Source organism: Apodemus sylvaticus, chromosome 6, assembly GCF_947179515.1.
Source record: "Apodemus sylvaticus chromosome 6, mApoSyl1.1, whole genome shotgun sequence".
Taxonomy (NCBI): Eukaryota; Metazoa; Chordata; class Mammalia; order Rodentia; family Muridae; genus Apodemus; species Apodemus sylvaticus.
In genome coordinates this window covers 68,053,080-68,071,902 of record NC_067477.1, presented here as the reverse complement: position 1 = coordinate 68,071,902, position 18,823 = coordinate 68,053,080, and the positions used below count along the sequence as shown (strand labels likewise).

General features: G+C 41.9%; 1 protein-coding gene across 2 annotated transcripts in view; it reads right to left on the bottom strand.

The window, feature by feature from the left end:
* Nucleotides 1-18,823, bottom strand: part of Snx6 (sorting nexin 6) — a 40,522-nt gene that overhangs the window by 10,739 nt on the left and 10,960 nt on the right. The window contains exons 3-9 of one of the 2 annotated variants that reach the window (XM_052185858.1): nt 18,685-18,789; nt 17,976-18,086; nt 14,387-14,508; nt 11,098-11,221; nt 6,010-6,105; nt 4,029-4,134; nt 807-882 (exon numbers count right to left, since the gene is read on the bottom strand). In XM_052185858.1, the coding sequence (XP_052041818.1) occupies nt 807-882; nt 4,029-4,134; nt 6,010-6,105; nt 11,098-11,221; nt 14,387-14,508; nt 17,976-18,086; nt 18,685-18,789 (740 nt within the window). The remainder of the gene's footprint in view (nt 1-806; nt 883-4,028; nt 4,135-6,009; nt 6,106-11,097; nt 11,222-14,386; nt 14,509-17,975; nt 18,087-18,684; nt 18,790-18,823) is intronic. The other variant, XM_052185857.1, reaches the window with a different exon arrangement.

The window sequence follows — 18,823 nt, the reverse complement described above, 5'->3', positions numbered from 1 at the left end:
AAATTTCAGTTTCGGTGCAAGGAGTACATGCCAGTAAATCCCAGCAGCCAGCATTGACTGAGGTGCAGCAGGAAAATTCAGAGTCCAAGGTCATTCTTGGCTACATATGACCTTGTGACAAAGTGTTGAGAAGGGTAATGGGGTGGGGGTGGGGGTGGGGTGGGGGCACTGGTTATTTAGCTCAGTGGTAGACAACTTTAATTGTTTAACACTGTAAAGGTTGGCCCCACCACTGGAGCAGGGAAAAAGGTAACCAAGGCATTATAAAAAAAAAGTTTAACCTGACTTCCAATGAAATATATAGCAAGTTTGTCCAATGTCTGTCTGTCTGTCTCTGTCTATAGAGAGGTTCTATCTATCTATCTATCTATCTATCTATCTATCTATCTATCTATCTATCTGTCTATCTATCTATCTATCTATCTATCTATCTATCTATCTATCTATCTATCTATCTATCTGTCATCTATCTATAGAGAGGGTTTCACTATGCACACAGGCCTGGCCTGGAACCAACTGTGAGGAGCATGCTAGCCTCATACTCACAGATATTGCCTGCCTTTGTATCCTAGGTTCTGGGATTAAAGGATGTACTACCATGCCCAGCCTGAAGTGTTGAACATTTTAAAATAATAATTAGAAAGTGAGAAGACAAAAAAGAAACCAAGTATTTTATAATAATAAAAAAATGGGTTGATAAAAATATCCTAAAATGCCTATGGAAATTACAAGTACTATTTCCTTTGCTGCCAGCAAAGCCCTTCATCTGCTTGACTTATATTAATGTTCTTAGCTATAATTCTTACTTGCATATATCTGTAGAGTCCTGAGTTCCTAAAGCATATAATGAAGACCCAATTCTATTGTAATCATCAGCAGCACCTATGGAGAAAGTTTTAAGAATTAAAAAGCAAGTTTTAATAATATATTAACCTGTTGATTTAAAAAATACTTACTGATCACCTATCTGCAAAATGTAATATAAGACACCCAGTAAAGGAACAAGCGACTGTAATGCAGTATGGTGGACAACATCTGACATGTGAAAACTGCTTTAGGAAGGATGGGAGCAGAAGTGTATATATACACACATATGTAAGACACCACCGAAGCTGGGGACACGGTGGAAACCACAGAATGAACTCTTGTGTAGGATGAGCAAATCTTTACCTGACTGACGGGAACTGCATGGAGAAGGGTCGCAGCATAGAGAACAGCACACCCAGGGCAGGGGTGACTCAGTACTGCTGGAAACAAGGGCAGCAGGGGACGTGAAGACAGGAAGTCTGGACGCACTCTGGAAGTCAAGATCTTACAAACCACCAGAGTTTGGGTTTGGGTGATAAATATCACGAAGTATTCAAGCCAAAAGGTGGCAAAATCAACATAAAAAGGCTTGTAGGGCACTCTACCCCTCTAGAAAAGCCTGCTATTTACAGTCTAAAGCAGAAAGACTGGAAAAGCAGAATGACCAACCAAGAAACAGGCACAATGATCTGGTAATAGATATTAGCAATGATAAAAGTCACTGAGAAGGCCTGATAGGTAGGAATCATAAAGAAGAGACTTGATGTACATAGGGGACATACACAAATGATAGCTCCTTTATTCAGATGCTACGGGGCAAAGGACTGAATCTGAGCACAATTCCAGGGATTTCCCGCAGGCAGCTCACTTGCTGAGAGAGCATTATAGTGAGTGCTTCTTTTAGTTCAGCATGAAAGGAACGCAGTGCAACATGGGACCACTCTGACCTTGGGTGCATCCCTGTGTTTGCAGCCTTATATGGAAATGAGGATGACAATGGTACCCATACCATAATTTATGTGGAGGATTCAATGAGTTATTCAATGTTACAGTGTCTAGAAGATAAATTACATGCAACACAAGAACACAGCACAAAGGAATTACCACATAGTAATAAACAAGATTGCTCTCTGAGAATTCAGTAGCAGTATTTTTCACTAGTGTCTGTCTCTTAACAAAACAATAATCCATATAGTATACTTACACTGCACAAAATTAACGGATAAACACTTGACTATTAGCTATTTAAATTAGAATGGTTCTAATATTTTCACAATTTAAAAACATTTTAAATTATAAATATCTGTGTAAGGGTATGTGTTCCTGTGTGCATACCTCCTTGGAGGCCAAAAGAGACCGCCGGCCTAAAATTCCCCTGGAACTAGATAGAGTTACAGGTGGTTACTGAGCTGTCCGACATGGGTTCTGGGAATCAAACGTAGGCCCTCTGGAAGAACAGCAAGTGCTCTTAGCCACTCATCTCTCTCTCCAGCCTCAACGTGTCTGTTACATTTCGGGATACATTAGATGTGATGGTGCACACCTGTAATTCTAGAATGTAGTCTAAAATGACCCAAGGCTGGCTCAGTCCTGCCTCTGCCTCACAGGGCTGGGATTATAAGCGTGTCACCATGAGCTGCTTTATCTTATTTGTGAACATCAACCAGGAATACACACTCATCTTCATCTATCTTTAGGCACATCTATTTGGACAAATTAATACAAACCACTAATACGTTCTTCAATTCATTTTCTCCCTGTACCTTTTTCTTTTTCTTCTTTAAAAATTATTTATTTAGCCGGGCGGTGGTGGCGCACACCTGTAATCCCAGCACTCTGGGAGGCAGAGGCAGGCGGATTTCTGAGTTCGAGGCCAGCCTGGTCTACAGAGTGAGTTCCAGGACAGCCAGGGCTATAAAGAGAAACCCTGTCTTGAAAAAAACAAATCCAAAAAAACAAAAAACAAAAAAATTATTTATTTAAAGTTTATTATTAGGGGCTGGAGAGATGCTCAGAGGTTAAGAGCACAGGACCAGAGGTCCTGAGTTCAATTCCCAGCAGCCACATGGTGGCTCAAAAAAAACCAAAAAAACCCCCAGACAAACAGTAATGGGATCCAATCCCCTCTTCTGGTATGTCTGAAGGCAGCTACAGTGTGTACTCATACACATAAAATAAGTAAATCTTAAAAATAAAAATAATAAAGAAAGAAATGAAACATTATTATTTAAGTGTATGTTTTGAGTGCGGCACAGGGGCGTCAGCACAAGTGTGTGCGTCAGCACAAGTGTGCAGGTGACGACAACTTTATGGAACTGATTCTCTTCCTCCACCTTTATGTGGGTTCCTGGGATTGAACTAAAATCATCGTGCTTATACAGTACAAATCTTTACCCACTGAGCTATCTCATCTCACTTGCTACATAGCCCAGGCTGGCCCTCAAGCAATGGGATTACCAGTATATACCAACAAAACCTTAAAAAGGTCTTAGGGGCAGCCAAGGCAGGACACCTCACAGCTCAAAGGCCAGACTGAATCAAACCAGGTAGGGGCTAAGTCTGTGCCTTAACCAGGGGTGTGTTTACCAAACATTCACAAAGCACTGGGGTCAAGGGCCATCACCACATAAAAACTGGGTAGAGCACATACCTATAATCTCAGTTTAGGCAAAGCAAAGGCAGGAAGATCAGAGGCTCAAGGACATCTTGGTTACAAACTGATTTCAAGAACAGCTTGGGATATATTCTGACCCAAAAAAAGACACTTGGGGGCCTGAATGTCACAGGCTACTGTTCTATATTCAGACTTTTAAATTGTAAATAACATGTTGACTTTACAACTATTTCAGTTACAGTCTAAGTTTGGAGGGTAGGGGCATGATGCAGTTAGTGATTAATAGCATCTGCTGGCCTCGTAGAGGACCTGCCTAGCTTTGGTTCCCAGCCCCGTACCAGGCGGCTCACAACCACCTACAACTCCAGTTCCTCTTCTGGCCTCCACGGTGCACATCCACATACCAAGGTATATATGAACACACATATTTTTTGGGGGGAGGGTGGTTGGGACAGGGTCTCTCGGTTGTCCTACAACTCATTATATAGACCAGGCTGGGCTTGAACTAACAGACTGCCTCTGAGTGCTGGAATTGAAGACATGCATCACCATGACCAGCAAAACAAACAAATCTTAAAAAAAAAAGTTTTTACCACAGAAGCCTTACTTTTGTGAGATCTTGTCATTCTGTCAGATTTAGCAGATGCATCCTTAACTCGGTTGTGATATTCTAAAAGGAATGTTCGTTCATGCTCAAAGAAGTCGTCTACATCCTGTGGGACGAGGAGAGAGCAGTGGCTGTTTACACATGCTTGCTCGACTGAGATCTAAAACCTTGCTGTCATTTACAGTCAGGAAGGGAGCGCTATCTCCCAGTGCTCTGGCTTGAGCCACTGGCACAGGGAGATGCTCGCAGATAAGCCATGGTTGCCGGCTGAAGGCTAGAGTGTCTCTGTTTACCCTGGAACAGACCCGGGCTGGGCTCTGCTGCCACAAACGTCACCACAGGAGGAGTGAACAAATGCGTTTGAGGAAGGGGGAAGTTCTGGTATTTATAAATGAGAAACCCATTTTTCCTGTTCTATTATACATTTCACAGGTCATTCAGGCTAACACAGTTAGCCTAGCCAACTAATTGCTTGGACAAAGCCAGCCAAATGAGTTCTGTGGGAACAGTGATACACTTAAGCACCACTTTCAATATGTATGTATGTATGTATGTATGTATGTATGTATGTATGTATACATTTTAACACTTACCCATTTTCCTTTCACTGGTATGTATGTATGTATGTATGTATGTATGTATGTATGTATGTATGTAATTTAACATTTATCCATTTTTTCCCCACAGGTATCGGTGTTTTGCTTGCATGAATGTCTGCGCACCACCTGTGTGCCTAGTGCTCACAGAGACAAAAGAGGACACTAGATTCCCTGAAACTGACCATGTGGATACCAGGAATCAAACCTGGGTCCATTGGAAGACAACTGTGGTATTGACACTGAACAATCATTTCTCCAGCCCCCAATCTCTTCTTGAAATAAGGCTAGATATATGTTGTAAATAAAAAAACCAAATCACTATTAGTGCTTTCTAGCAATTGTTCTTTGAGTTACTGATATAATTTACCATTTATAGCAACAAAATCTGAGCAAGAATCTGCTCTAAAAAAAGTGCCATTCAACCATCACTTCAAACATACCACTTTTGTTAACCACAAAAATGAGGATAAATATCTAACTTGTAAGGTTATAATGAAGACTGTAAGCTCAAGCCTTAAATGAATATATTATACACATTCAAAAATGTCCACTAGCTAAGAAATTGCTAACTATTAATGTACAGCAACAGCGGAAAAGACGCAGACTGAGTCTCCATGAGAGAGCAGTCAATACCTGGGCTGTGAACACCAGCCCAGAGTGTAGGTCAAGTAGCACACACTAGCTTCCCTGCAGACTTAAGAGCTGGCAGTAATAATGAAACAGAAACACTATTTATCTTAATATTTACTGATATTGTAACATTTACAGAAAAAAGATGCCAGATAAGTAAATTCTTATACCATTTAAAAAACATCATTAAGAAAAAAGAAATTGTTACTATTTAGTAAGGGACTAATAAATATTTTCTCTCATATTTCATTTATCTTTCCCATAATTCCATGAACCAAGTGATATGACTTCATTTGAAGATAGAGAAACAGATTCAGAGAAGGCAGTTTTCCCAAGATCACACTTTACCCAAAGACACTACCAAAACCTCAGTTGATAGCTACTTAAATCCAAACCCAGGTCTGCACCAGTATTTGCAAGCAAGAGCAAGCGCTCAGAGGCAGCCCATCTACAGCTGTCTGTCCTGTACTGGAGGCTGGTGTAATGGGATTTAACATCATTCTACACAGAAATCTCCCTTATCTCTCTCCTCTACTCAGCTGCCTCATGACCAGACCTGTAGAGCATTCATAAAGCACACAGGGCAGTCAGGTGTAGCCACACACCTTTAATCCCAGAATCCGAGAGGCACAGGCAAATGGTCTGTGTGAACCGCAGTCCAACCAGAACTACAAAGACAGACCCTATCTACAAAACAAAGTCTATATTCTCGACTAATGCTGCTCATCAAGTATAAGTTTTATACATTTTACCTTTACTCCTGAAACAATTACTCCATCTGCTGACTTAACCATGTTTTTAAAGAAATCCTCGAGTTTTTCTTTTTTATTTTTTCCTCGAACACTCAACTGAAAGGCAATTAAAAACAAAAAATAAGTAAGGTTAATACAGGACTTCCTTTATACATAAGAAATGCAGTAGGGGCTGGAGAAATGGCTCAGAGGTTGAGAAGACTGTTTTACTAGAGGGCCTGAGTTCAACTCCCACCAACCATGTGGTAGCTCACAACCATCTGTAATGAGGTCTGGTGCCCTCTTCTGGCACACAGGCATATATGTAAGAAGCACAAATAAATACATCTTTTTGGGGGGTTAAACAGGGTTTCTCTATGTAGCCCTGGCTGTCCTAGAACTCACTATGTAGAGCAGGCTAGCCTCGAACTCAAGAAACTCGCCTGCCTCTGCCTTCCCAAGTGCTGGGATTAAAGGCATGCGCCACTACTGCCCGGCATAAATAAATCTTAATAAAGAAACAAGGGGTTGGTGAGATGGCTCAGCAGTTAAGAGCACCGACTGCTCTTCCAAAGGTCCAGAGTTCAAATCCCAGCAACCACGTGGTGGCTCACAACCATCCGTAATGAGATCTGACACTCTCTTCTGGTATGTCTGAAGACAGCGACAGTGTACTCATATACATAAAATAAATATATTAAAAAAATAAAAAATAAAAAAAGAAATGTAGTGGACAACAACACATTGTTACAATTCTCTACTAGGTCTGAAATACATTAGGAAAATTCCTTTTTCTTTTCTTTTTTAAGATTTATGTATTTATCTTATATGAGTACACTGTAGCTGTCTTTAGACACACCAGAAGAGGGCATCAGATCCCATTACAGATGGTTGTGAGCCACCACGTGGTTGCTGGGAATTGAACTCAGGACCTCTGGAAGAACAGTTAGTGCTTCTAACCGCTAAGCCATCTCTCCAACCCAACGCAACTTTCTTATTCCCCTTACTCAGAACAGGACCGTTTGTCTTCGGTTGGGGTTGGCAACTTAAAAGTACAAGGGAGACAAAAGATAACTTTGAACAGCATGAATGATTACTGGATAAAACAAAAAGCCCCATATTAAACTTGAGAAGCCTTGAGTTGTTTGTTCAGCAGGGATGTCTGTGAGAATCCTAAACATAGTATATTGCTATTGCTCTTGGTTACACCCCCATAAGTAAGAGGTAAGTCTGTACTGCTGAAGATACTATGCACTTCAGAAAAAGCCCAGAGGCTTCTGCGCTGGAACTGACCTCAATTCCCTGTCCATGAAGACTAGCTTTCATGGTACCAGAAGGTGTCATGTACGCTTCCAGAGGAGGCCCTACCTAGCTACGATGCCTATGAGCCACAGGAACAACCAGCATGGCTTGGTGACCCTGCAAACGCCATAGCGGCACATATACTTTGGTGGTAGCCAGCAACTCTCTAACTGAACTTAAGACCAATTCAATAAGAGGGATCATGCCTGGTATTGAAAACTTAGCTAACTACCCTGCCTGGTACTGAAAACTTAGCTAACTACCCAGAGCTAATGAAATCATGATTATTGTAGGAGAATCTACAACTTAATAGTTTACTAAGTCAGCACAGTCCCTAACAACAGTCTATAAACATGTTATCCATAGATAATTGTAGTTCTCACTCATCAAGGAAACCCATCTTTGCAACAGATGGATACCACTACAGAAAAGCACAACCAATCAAAATGTAGAACCGTAGCCAGGCAGTGGCGGCGCACACCTTTAATCCTAGCACTTGGGAAGCAGAGGCAAGTGGATTTCTGAGTTCGAGGCCAGCCTGGTCTACAGAGTGAGTTCCAGGACAGTCAGGGCTACACAGAGAAATCCTGTCTTGAAAAACCAAAGAGAGAGAGAGAGGGGGGGGGGGAGGGAGGGAGGGAGAAACATTATATGGCTTCAACAGGTCTAGAAATATATATATATATATACAAATATATAGATGCTGCAATAACCATGACTGATAAAGAGGCCGTGAGTTTGAAGGAGACAGGGGAGGGGCACATGGGAGGTTTGCAGAGAGGAGAGGGAAGGGAAAATGCTACAATTATAATGTTAAAAACAAAGAAACAAACCTCTAGCAAACAAGAAGGAAAAAAAAAACTCAACTAATATAATTATTTAAAAAAAACAGGGGCTGAAAAGATGGCTCAGCAGGCTCACAAACAAAAACACAAATAAAAACAACAACAAAAAAAACCCAACAGCAAGGAAAAAAACCCCCGAAAACCAGAACTGAGCTAGATGTAATGGCACACACCTTTGCTCTCAGGACTGGGAGGCAGTAGCAGATGGATCTCTCTGAGTTCAAGGCTAGCTTGGTCTATATAATGAGTTTCAGAACAGCACAGACCTTGTCTCAAAACAAAACAAAACACAAAAACAACCCAAAACCTAAAGTACAGCCAGGCACGATGCACACACCTTTAGTCTCACCACTCTTGGTGGCAGAGTTGGGGGATCTTTTGAGTTAAGAGACCTGACTGGTCTTTAGAGCTAGGGCTATATAAGGAGACCTAGTCTAAAAACAAACAGAAGGCCTGGCGATGGTGGCGCACGCCTATAATCCCAGCACTCTGGGAGGCAGAGGCAGGCGGATTTCTGAGTTCGAGGCCAGCCTGGTCTACCGAGTGAGTTCCAGGACAGCCAGGGCTATACAGAGAAACCCTGTCTCGAAAAAATCAAATCCAAAAAACCAAAAACCAAAACAAATCAAAACAAACCAAAACAAACAGAAATGCTACATAAATCATCCTCTTTACTCAGCCTCTCTACAGGAACATAATGAGAGGCACACTGAATGGTCAGTAGAAGGCACTAACTATATCTACTTTCTAACTGGGTGTGGTCGCATGTACCTATATTGCAACACTAGGGACACAAAGCAGGAGAATTCTGCAAGTTTGAGGCTAACTGACCTTGTTTCAAAAGGCAAGGCCAAAATAAAATTAAAATCTAATCTCTATTCCTTTTTTTTAGGGCAGGTGTGGGGAGCGGAAGACGACAACAGGGTCTCTATGTAGCCCAGCCTGGCCTCGAGAGAGCCACCTGCTTCTTCTTAGTCTACCACACTGGCTTTGTTAAAAACTTAAAAAAGTACAACTTCCTGTCCTTGACAACTCAAATGCTACCAATAGCTGTTTCAAATATTAGTCAAAAAGAAGGCATGAGTAATAAACTGTATTAAATAAAGGACAAACCCACATTATCAAACCAGGAAGATGGCTAAGTAGGTAAAGGAACTTACTACTGAACCTAACAACCTGCCTTCAATTCTGGAATCTACATGGTAGAAGGAAAGGCCTCTCACAAATCATCCTGTGACCTCCATAAGTGTACTCACATACAATAAATAGATGTAATTAAAAATTCTTTAAAAAGTGTTGGAGTCGGGGCTGGAGAGATGGCTCAGTGGTTAAGAGCACCGACTGCTCTTCCAGAAGTCCTAAGTTCAATTCCCGGCAATCACATGGTGGCTCACAACCATCTGCAATGGGGTCTGGTGCCCTCTTTTGCTGTGTCTGAAGAGAGCAAAGGTGGTATATTCATATGCATAAAATAAATACATCTTTTTTTTAAATTTTATTTATTTTATGTATATGAGTACACTGTTGCTGTCTTCAAATACGTCAGAAGATGGCAGCATCTGATCTCATCACAGATGGTTGGGAGCTATCATGTGGTTGCTGGGAATTGAAGTCAGGACCTTTGGAAGAACAGTCAGTGCTCTTAACTACCGCTGAGCCATCTCTCCAGTCCCAAATCTTTGAAAAAAAAAAAAAAGCGCTGGTGTCAGGAATACTGGTGCATCTCACCACCTCAGCATCAGGAGACAACCTGGTCAGCTCCTAGTGTGGAGTTCCAGAGCAGCCAGGAGGGCTGGGAGCTCAGGAACCCAGGCTCTCTCGTGCAGATGAGCATGCGTTATATCTTTAGCCCTTTTACAATTATTTACTTTTTAAAACTTTTTTATTTATTTTTATTTCATGTGCACTGGTGTTTTGCCTGCATGTATGTCTGTGTCAGCATGTCTAATCTCCTGGATCTGGAGTTATAGACAGTTGTTGAGTTGCCATGTTGGTGATGGGAATTAAATTCAGGTCCTAAGCCGGATGGTTGTGGCACACACCTGTAATCCCAGCACTATGGAAGGCAGAGGCAGGCGGATTTCTGAGTTCGAGGCCAGCCTGGTCTACAGAGTGAGTTCTAGGACAGCCAGGGCTATACAAAGAAACCCTGTCTCAAAAAAAAAAAAAAAAAAAAAATCCAAAAAAACAAAACAAAATAAATAAATAAATAAATAAAATAAAATAAAATAAAATAAAATAAAATAAAATAAAATAAAATAAAAGGTTTAGGTTTCAGTCTGGCTCTGGTGCTGCATGCCTGTAATTTTAAAACTAAGTAAGCAAGCAGAGACAGTTATTGAGTTTGAGACTAGCCTAAAATACAGACTAAAAAATAAAATAAAAATTAAAAAAAAAAAGGTTTGGGGCTGGGGATGTAGCTCGGTTCAGGGAGGCTAAATAAATCTCTAGGCTATATCCGCACACCACATTCAAACTGGCATACCAGCACATGCCTATAATCACAGCAATCAGGATAGAAAAGAGGAGCAGACATCCTATACCATCCAGGGCTGCACAGAGTTTGAAGTCAATCTGGGATACCTTGGTTTCTGTTTCAGAGAAACAAAGTTTTTGATTTCAGGCTTTTGGATTATGGAAGTTCAATTTATAACTTGATTTAACTGATCCACTCAAGTTCTACTGAAACTGTACTTCGCTACTGAAAATGTGGCACTTTAAACTGCCGTGAAAAATCAAAGCATTCAGACCCTGAAAAATTAAAGGTGTCCCCGGCAACATAAGTGTGACCTTCAGGTCCCAGGAGGCGGACGGAGTTCTTTATCTCTCCCCGACTCTAACGCGTCCTGTGCTGGCATCATGCCCAGCCAGGCCAGCGCAGGGCTCCTCCCCCACCTTCCAAACCCTTAATAAAATAAGCAGTAACAACTTCCATTGCTGCTTTCATTAATTTGACACTCACATCTTGATTATATTCCAAGAAGACGTGGAAATTTAAATCTTTTCTCAAAATAGGATGTGCTGCAACACGACACAGGAACACCTCATGCATCGCAACTGTCTTCTTGAAGATTGCCAGGTATTCACTGGAAACAACACGAAAATACGAGTGAACAATGGATCCAACTATAAACTCATCCCGAGCTCCATTTGCTGGAGCATTCTGAATATAAAACTAAAAATGCAAAGACATAATTCATATCAACAAAGCATTTAGTTGAACTGTTAAGTAAAGTTTAAGATTCATATCTGAGAAAGACTCATGCTATTTTAGTATTTACTGTATCTAAATGTTAAAATCTCAACTCTTTATAAACTTTTCTATTATGAAGTTGATGTTAGGTTGGGGTATTTGTTTTTTTAGGTATAGAGTAATTATTTGATACAACCTTAACACAATTTTTATATGATTTCAGCCTAAATATATAAATATGCAAAAAAATACCCAAATCTCATTAATCATTTTTCAGTGTTAATATTATTTTCACACACATATACCACAGAGCAACTACTTATGACATTATATTGAAGAAATGTGTTTAAGTTATATTATCAATGAATTCAAACAACCATAGAGCAGCACACACAGTTTTGGTTTTGTGTGTGTGTGTGTGTGTGTGTGTGTGTGTGTGTGTATGTGTGTATGTGTGTATGTGTGTGGGTGTGTGCAGTGGTGGTGGTGGTAACCAGTCAAGAAAAAAGTCTGAAATTCTTGCTTCAACTTCATACAAGAAGCATAAGTTTACCTACCAGCACCCCAACAGGGTCAGCGTTGGGAGCAGTTTGACCTCTGGGAGGGTGGTCACTCAGTGAAGACAAAAAGAAAGGTGCAGAGGATGAAGGTGGCAGTAGGGCAAACCCAGTATTCTGCTCTCCAACCCCTAACCAGACCACATGACCAGGGCCCGGGGAAGCCAGAGCTTCAATGGTAATGTGTTCCTCTAGGTTCTAGCTTCTAGTCGCATTGGACTACTGCTGCACCCAGAACTGACAGGATTCTGATGTGCCACTTTACATTCTAACAACGATCTACTCTGTTCATTTATTGTTTCATAATAACTCACTCAGCATTCTGAATAGGAGTTTAGTAGCACTGTGATTAGATGCTTGAAAGCAAAGATAAAGATAAAGAAAATGCGCAAAGGGAGAGCCGGCCATACTGTGTTCAGGGATCATCACCTAAGATCTGGAAAGGTGGCTGACGAGCACCTTGGTGGCAGGCGGTAGCCGGGCGGATGCTCTGGGATGCAAGATCACACATGATGGCATGCCTCCTATCATAAAGACTAGAGGAAATTTCCACACCTCCCAAAACTACAAAGTTCGAAAGAGAGTCAAACTATTTTATCAAATATGTTAAAAGTAAAAATTATCAAAATTTCAAGGACTTAATATGTTCTGAGTATATATAAAAATAATAATTTGGTCTGCATGTGTTTGTGCACACGTGTTCGATTGCCAGGGAGGCCAGAAGAGGCTGTCAGATACCCCAAAGCTGGAGTTACAGTTGTAAGTCATCTGATATGCTCTGGTCCTCTGCAAGAGCTGCAAGCACTCTAGCTCTGAGCCATCTCTCCAGCCCCCTAAAAGAAATTAATGAGAAAAAAACTTGTCTAACTATTCTCATTGGTGTGGTCCTAGTTGTCTTCTTTAGGTCACCTAGAACTGGCAGAGGAAAGGAAATGAAATATACATGTACTTTACACTTTTTGTTATTGTTTTTTTTTTCTGAGACAGGGTTTTATGTGGCCCAGGTTAGATTTTTTTTTGGATTTTTTTGGATTTGGTTGTTTTGAGACAGGGTTTTCTCTGTATAGCCCTGGCTGTCCTGGAACTCACTCTGTACACCAGGCTGGCCTCGAACTCAGAAATCTGCCTGCCTCTGCCTCCCAGAGTGCTGGGACTACGGGCATGCGCCACCACTGCCTGGCCAGGTTAGATTTAAAATCACTATATAGTTGAGGCTGGCCTTGAACTCCTGATCCTCCTGCTTTTACTAATAGTACCCTCCACCCAAGTACTGGGATTAGAGGTCTGTGCCTTCCCCCCCCCCCCCATTTTGTTTGTTTTTTGAGATTGTGAGTCTCTCCAGTTGACCTGGAACTCACTCTGTAGAGCAGGCTAGCCGCAAACTCACAGAAACCTGCCAGTCCCTGCCTTGGCAGTGCTTGGATTAAAGGCTTGAGCCAGCAGACCTAGCTGGCTGGTGCTACTATGACTAGGCTCTTTTCCTTTGGTTGATGTGTTTTTGAAACAAGAAGTCACAGTGTAGCCTTGGTCAGCCTGGAATCCACAGTGGAGACTCCATCTGAGATGCTCCTGCTTTTGTTCCCAAGTGCTGGTTCAAAGGCATGCACCACCATGACTGTTTTAGTTTGTTATTTATCTTTTGTTTTCTGTTTGTTCGAGTCAGGGTTTCTATGTGTAGCCCTGACTGTCCTGGAGCTCGCTCTGCAGACCAGGCCATACAAGAAAACACGTAAGAGTTACTCAGCACACTATCTATAAGAAATGGAAGTTGTGGAGCAGATACATATTGACAGGCAAAATCTTATGCACCCAAGGCTGGCCTTTGGTTTGCTGTATAGAGCGCACCAGCTCCCTGAGTGCTGGGATTAAAGGTGCATGCCCCATGGGCAGCCTTTCGGTGCTGCAAAACTCCTACCCCAAGCCAGTGCCTCACCCTTTGAGGACCGTACTAAAACAGACAGATAAAGTATGATGGGGGCCGGCCACTTGGAGGGGTGAGGTTAGTATGACTGAGGCCTTATAAATAATTTTTAGAAAATGTATACTGTTTTAAAAGTCATATTGCCTTCCTACTACTTCAATAAGGTTTTAGATACTCAATTTACAATTTTCAGAATCTATTTAACTTAAAATCTGACAGTGAAGACAATGGTATACTTTTCCTGAAGAGGCTCTGAGCATGGTCATTAACAGACTGATATGACTTACCCTGTGACCTTCAGTCACTATGGTGAAATGGGTATCAGAGAGCACATTTAACAAAAGTAGCAAGCCAGGCAGTGGTGACGCACGCCTTTAGTCCCAGCACTTGGGAGGCAGAGGCAGGCAGATTTCTGAGTTCGAGGCCAGCCTGGTCTGTCTACAGAGTGAGTTCCAGGACAGTCAGGACTACACAGAGAAACCCTGTCTCGAAAAAAACCCAACCAACCAACCAACCAACCAACCAAACAAACAAACAAACAAACAAAAATCCCCAAAAGTAGAAAAAAAAAATCACATACGCTTCCAGTTCCTGTTTCATCTTTGTGAATTCTTCCTTTGTCATCGAGCCTTCCCCTTCTCCAAGCTTCTGCAGTTTTTCCCGTGAAGCATCAAAATCAGGTCTTGGTGGTGCTGGTGGGATCTATAACAAAACCAAATAACTAACTTTAAGGAACAATTTCATTTTTTTAAATATTTGTGTGTGTGTGTGTGTATACACACTAGTCCTAGCATGTACAGTGATCAGAGAACAACTTGCAGGAACTGGTTCTCCTCTTCCACCCTCTGAGACCTGGGGTCAGACTCAGGCCTTCAGGGCTTGGTGGCAGACACTTTACCTGATGACCACCTCACCAGCCCTGTTCCATTTCTTAAAGTACTGTGCACGGCATCTGAGGATGATGGATCCAGCACTCAGGAGACTGAAGTTGGATGGCTGCAAATGTGAGGCCAATCTAATACTTCTGAGTACAGCCTTAATTACAAGTGAAACTCAAACAAAATACAACACTGTGTTGATAATGCCAAAGTATAAAATATGAACTGAGCACCAGAAATGCCAAGGTTCAGATAAGAAAACATCTCCAGTTTGAGAAATCAAGATCTGAGGGTTCTACTGGTGGTGGTGGTCCACATCTTCAATCCCAGCCCTTGGAAGAAAGAAGTAGGCTGATCTCTGTGAGTTCGAGGCCAACCTGGCTGGCTTACAGATTTATATAGAGTAAGCCAATCTTGAAAAAAACCAAACCCTCTTGCCTCACCCCTCCAAGTGGCCGGCACCCATCATACTTTGTCTGTTTTAGCACAGTCCTCAATGGGTGGGGCACTGGCTTGGGGTAGGAGCTCTGCTGTACCGAAAGGCATGAGGCATGCACCTTTAATCCCAACACTAACGGAGCTGGTGCACTCCAAAGGCCAATAGCAAACCAAAGGCCAGCCTTGGCTACATAAGATTTTGCCTCAAAGACAGTGGCCGCGCCCTTGGAAGCAGATCAGCATCATGCTCAGCCATCAGAGAAGCTGATGGGGACAAGGACAGAGAGCCACCACTGGTCCATGATGGGGACAAGGACAGAGAGCCACCACTGGACCATGTACAGAGTGAGACCGGGGAACACCCAGTTCTAAACGGATGTCTTTAAACCCTCCCTCCCAGGGCTCTGAGGAAGTCACCAAGGAAACAAGGCCTTCACTCCTTCTAGACACAACAGGACTTGATGCACATATGAACTTCTACACTGGCAGCATGCACAGGGTCTGCACAGGTCTAAGCCCTAGCAAAGAAGTTATCTCCAATTGATAATTTCTCTCAAAGGAAAATTAGTTTTCTACAACAGAGCCTCACTGTGTATAAAAGTCACACTTAAGGGCAAGCCCCGCTGTAGCAGCAAATGGCCAACACAAATGAATTCGATAGCATTTTTTATAGATGTGTGTTTTAACCATGATGTTCTCCCCGGGCGTTTTCAACCCTACCACTCTTTCACTTATGTATATATTCTGGTTTTGAATATGTGTGTATGCACACGCTTCTCATGCCCCCTCCGTATTTGTTTTTATTGTCTGTTTTCTAAACAGGAAGGTGTAGGGATGGATGGATGTGGGGATGGACAGGTGGGGAGTCGGGGAGAATATAGGAGGCAATGAAGGAAGGGAAACCATGATTAGATGAAAAAATCTATTTTCAATCTTAAAAAACCCAAATAGATAAATATGAATTGAAATTTTTTAATTAAAAAACTTGATGTGCATTTGTGTTTTGCCTCTGATTATGTCTGCATACCACATGTGTGCCTAGTGCACACAGAGGCCAGAAGAGGGCATAGGATCCCTGGAGTTCCCAGATATTGGGAGCTGCCATGTGGGTGCTGGGACCTGAACTTGGGTCTCTGCAAGAGCAGCAAGTGCTCCTAACTGTTGAACCATCTCTCCAGTCCCCCTAGTTAAAGAAACAAATCAAACAACAACAAATTGCTCTGAGAAAAGGAACAGAGTCAGCTAGCATCGGATACAGTTCAGGGTATACACATTAAACAGCTCATGTAACAGCATCATCAGCTAGCATCGGATACAGTGCAGGGTACACACATTCAACAGCTCCTATACAGCAGGCACCATGGTGAGCAAAGAGTTTAAAGATAATTTGTATTCTTTATGAAGCCTTAATTGATGAGGAATAGTTAGCCTCCTGGTAGAGAAAGCCGAAAAAAGGCACCCTCACATAAGCGGTGGGGGAAAGACAGGATTAGAATGCAAAAGAAGGCATTAAAACCTGAGCTACACACAGCAAGGGAGGTGCTGGTCTCAGGATGGAGGCACAGTGAAGTCGTGATGACCTCAGAGAATTCATAAATGTCAACAGCTGGGGAAGAATAACCAATTACTCTTGATCGAAATGTCTTCAGAAACCTTTACGTACCTGCCCACTCAGAGTCCAAATCCAGAAAACATTTCCTCATTAATTATCTACTCCAGCTGGGCAGTGGTGGTGCACGCCTTTAATCCCAGCCTTGGGAGGCAGAGGCAGGTGGATTTCCGAGTTCGAGGCCAGCCTGGTCTACAGAGTGAGCTCCAGGACAGCCAGGGCTATACAGAGAAACCCTGTCTCGAAAAATAAAAACAAAACAAAACAAAACAAAACAAAAAAATTATCTACTCCAATCTAATAGTAGCTAAGCAAGCTCAGAAGAGCTCCTGTCTATAATCCTAGCACTTGACAGGCAGCATCAAGACTGTTGGAGGTTGGACTGGAGAGATGGCTCAGCGGTTAAGAACACTGACTGCTCTTCCACAGGTCCTGAGTTCAATTCCCAGCAACCACATGGTGGTTCACAACCATCTGTTATGAGATGTGATGGCTTTTTCCGGTGTGTCTGGAAACAGTGACAGTGTACCTACATACATGAAATAAATAAATAAAAATAAATCTTAAATAAAAAAAAAAGACTGTTGCAGATTCAATGTCAGCCTGGAAAATATACATATACATGCATATATATATATAGTGAGTTCCAGATCAGGAAGGGGCTAGGCAATACAGCAACACAGTAAGACTCTATTTTGAAAAAAAACCCCAAAGAATTCAAGATCAAGTAAGAAATGTAACAGATTCAAAGTAAGACATGACAGCCCAGGGTAAAGGGTGGTAAGCCAACGCCTCTCAGCTGCCATTTTATAAATCACATCAGTTACTAAAAATGCTAAATGAAACCATTTTCCAAAATGCTCTTAGAAAACGAGAACTCGGGCTGGGGAGATGTTTAGCAGGGAAGATACCAGTGTCTTGCAGAGGACCCAAGATCAGTTCCTGATACTGTTGTGTGTCCAGCTCTGGGGACATCCGATGCCTCAGCCTCCATAGGCACCTGTACTCACATGCACACACCCACACACAGATACACATATACATCATTAAAGATAAACTAAGAGCTGGAGAGATGGCTCAGCAGTTTGGTTCCTAGCACCCATGTCAGGCAGTTTACAACTTACTGTAACTCATATTCTAGGGTATCTCTCCTGGCCTCTGTGGGGACCTGCACATACAACACCTAGATACATGCACATCGGGGTGAGGGGAGAAAAAGAAAAAGACCCCCGCCCCATACTTACAATGTAACCTGCATAGTCTTCATTTTCAACAAAGGAATCATGAAGCCAGATAAATTCCTCATGTTGTCGAACGACTGAAAATTCATTTTGCTTAAAATTTGGCAATGAACTCTGTAAAGACAACAATTTTCTTGAATAAAAGCAAAATTATCCTCGGATCTTTGAAAAACAAGTTAATAGGCACTTATATATTGTACTATCGTCCCTTAAGATTTATACTTTAGTTGGGTATGGAGGTGCCCACCTTTAATCCCAGCAGTCATGAAGCAGAGTCAGGCACTTCAACCTAGGAGTTGAAGTGAGCAAAGTCTATACAGTAAGTTCCTGGACAGTCAAAGCTACTTGGTCAGACATATGTACATGCACACGCAGACCGACAGACAGACAGACAGACAGACAGACACAGACACAGACACACACACACAGGAAAGCAGAAATATAATTTATGTCTAGGTTCTATGATAATTCCTAAAACCATTAAATAAGTAACTTCACCAGCCTAGTCTACGTAGGCAGTTCCAAGACAGGCAGAATTACATACTATTTCAAAAAACACTTAAAAAGTAACTTCCCTAATCTTGTTTGTTAAAATAACAGTCAATTAAGACCTATGACTCTTTCCAATATATTTAAAATTTAAGTTTCAATCAACATATTACACAAGTAACAGCCTTTCCAAAGTAACACAGAGTCCAAAGGCCCACTTCACCTTTGTGTGGACAGTGAACTTGACTTTGTCCCTCTCACTGAGTGCGTCTGAAATGTCCACTTGCAGGGCAGCGTCACTTTGGAGATCGACATTTATTGCTTTAAGCTAAAAAAGAGAAAGTACAACATAAAGAAAGATG